At 30.0% G+C, this 2,323-nt stretch overlaps 1 protein-coding gene across 1 annotated transcript; it reads left to right on the plus strand.

The window, feature by feature from the left end:
• Positions 1-1,528: 1,528 nt before the first annotated feature.
• Positions 1,529-2,032, plus strand: LOC130747338 (histone H3.3-like). The gene has a single exon (XM_057600241.1). It carries the CDS (start codon positions 1,529-1,531, stop codon positions 1,958-1,960), a length of 432 nt encoding a protein of 143 aa, XP_057456224.1. The 3' UTR covers positions 1,961-2,032.
• The last annotated feature ends 291 nt before the right edge of the window (positions 2,033-2,323 follow it).

The raw sequence follows: 2,323 nt of genomic DNA on the forward strand, positions 1-2,323 counted from the left end.
TGATAAGAACAGATAAACTCTTATCATATCCTGTGATTGAGGTGGACAAAATAATGATGAGATATGTGTATTAACATATAAATTTTCTAAATTAATAATTTAAAAAAATAATTAGTATAGTTTTAAAAATGAGTCATATATATATGGCTCAATGTGAAGATGGATGATGAAGAAGAGGAGATAGATCTTGAGATTTAGTTTTAATTATTTTTTAAAATAAAATAAAAAATAAATCCACGTGGAAATGCTGGTTTTGCAAAATTTGTGCCACATGATGCTGATAGTCTGATACACACTTTTGACCCAATTTGATTTCAAAAATATTTCAGGGATGATATTTTAATTAACACATAATAAACTGTATTTTTTTATAAGTAGAAACTTAAAATTTTATAATTATTAGTAAACATTAGTAATAACATAAAATAGTATAATTTTTTTTTATATATTTCTCAACTTTATGTTGATAATTAATAGCTACTTATTATATTTAATTTCTTAGTTATATACATAACAAGTTTTTTAATTAATATATAAATACTATTAAAAATGACCATAAATAACTAACTAAATTTGTATCAATTTAAAAATTATTTTATATATAAATTAAATATAGATTATATATACTTAAATTTAGTAATTTGTTTTGCAATTTTTTTTGGTAAATTAGAAAGTTAAATTGCATTCACCAGGAATCGATCTCTGAACCTCCCCCTACCCAACCCATATGTCCCCCAGCTCCTATCACTTGAGCTATCCTACGTGGACTTGCTATTCTAACCTTTTTAATATTTAATAAATTTGTTATATATACATATATATATATAATAGTAATTATTTTGATTTGTATTTTAAAAAAAATTCTCAATTTTTGATTTATAATTATAATTTAAATTATATTAATATTAAACTTAAATTTTTTATTAATGTAAGGGTCAAGTCTAGTTTTCTTATTATTTTTATTTCTATTCTTATTTTTTTTTATAACCTATATCATTTAAAATTTCCAAAAGTTTGTTTTCAATTTTTTTCCCTAAAGTTGTGATTAATACATAAAATTTAAATGACATTAATATTTAATATTAAATATAAGAAATTATATTTTAGAATAAATAATTAATATATTGAATAACATTAAAGCTTATTAATAACTGATTAATTTTGTTTTATAAATTTGTGTCAATTTCCCTTTTACTTTTTTTTTTGAAATTCAATTTCCCTTTTACTTAGTATTATATCATTATTATTTTTAATTTTTTTCTCAAGTTTTGATTCATAATTAAAATTTAAGTAACATAATTATTTTACTATCAACCCATCCACGTCATTTTAGCGGCAACGTTAAATTTTTTCATCAAAACTAAAAAATATTTCAGAATTCCCGCCCTACCTTGAATATTTTCACAAACCTTCACCTTATAAATAATCCCCCATCCCCTACTTCATCTTCACCACACAGCACAAAGCAAAGTTTACTTCTAACTTCTGGGCCTTTTGCAATTTTCAAGAGTTAGGTTTTCATATCCAGATGGCTCGTACTAAGCAAACTGCAAGGAAATCCGTCTGCGGCGTGCCAAGGAAGTTTGCAACCGGCGCCCAGCCAATGAAGTTCGCAAACACGGCTGCCCGCAAATGTTGCCCGATCACCGCCGGCATCAAGAAGCCCCGCCGTTTCAGGCCTGGCACTGTTGCTCTGAGGGAGATCCGCAAGTACCAGAAGACTACTGACCTTCTCATCCCGAAGCTTCCATTCCAGAGGCTGGTCAGGGAGGTTGCTCAGAACTTCAAGGCTGATCTCCGCTTCCAGAGCGACGCTGTCGACGCCCTTCAAGAGGCCGCCGAGACGTACCTGGTTGGGTTGTTTGAGGACACAAACCTCTGCGCAATTCATGCCAAGAGGGTGACCATCATGCGGAAGGACCTTCAGCTCGCCCGTAGGATTAGGGGTGAGAGGAATTAGTGTCGTTTGTTGAAGAAATTTAGGGAAACCTTTCCTGGGGTTTTTCTTATTTTGTTATTCGATCTGTTTTCCCTTCATTTCTGGAATAATTATGTCATCAAACTAAAACTTCTGTCAAGGAGTTAATCAAATAAAACGTTTTGAATATTTATGATTTGCTATGCAATCACCATGTATTCGCGAAGTTTGATCTGCATCACCATGCATATGTCGTACGTATTGATACATAAACCTGGTGAAGATAAAATATATTATAAAATGGGCACAAGGGGTATCCACCCAAAATAAAAGATAACACTTCGAATGTTGTTTAAATAACCATAACCTGGTAATTAAACACAGACCCTATATGACAGCAACATA

This window comes from Lotus japonicus, chromosome 3, assembly GCF_012489685.1.
Source record: "Lotus japonicus ecotype B-129 chromosome 3, LjGifu_v1.2".
Taxonomy (NCBI): Eukaryota; Viridiplantae; Streptophyta; class Magnoliopsida; order Fabales; family Fabaceae; genus Lotus; species Lotus japonicus.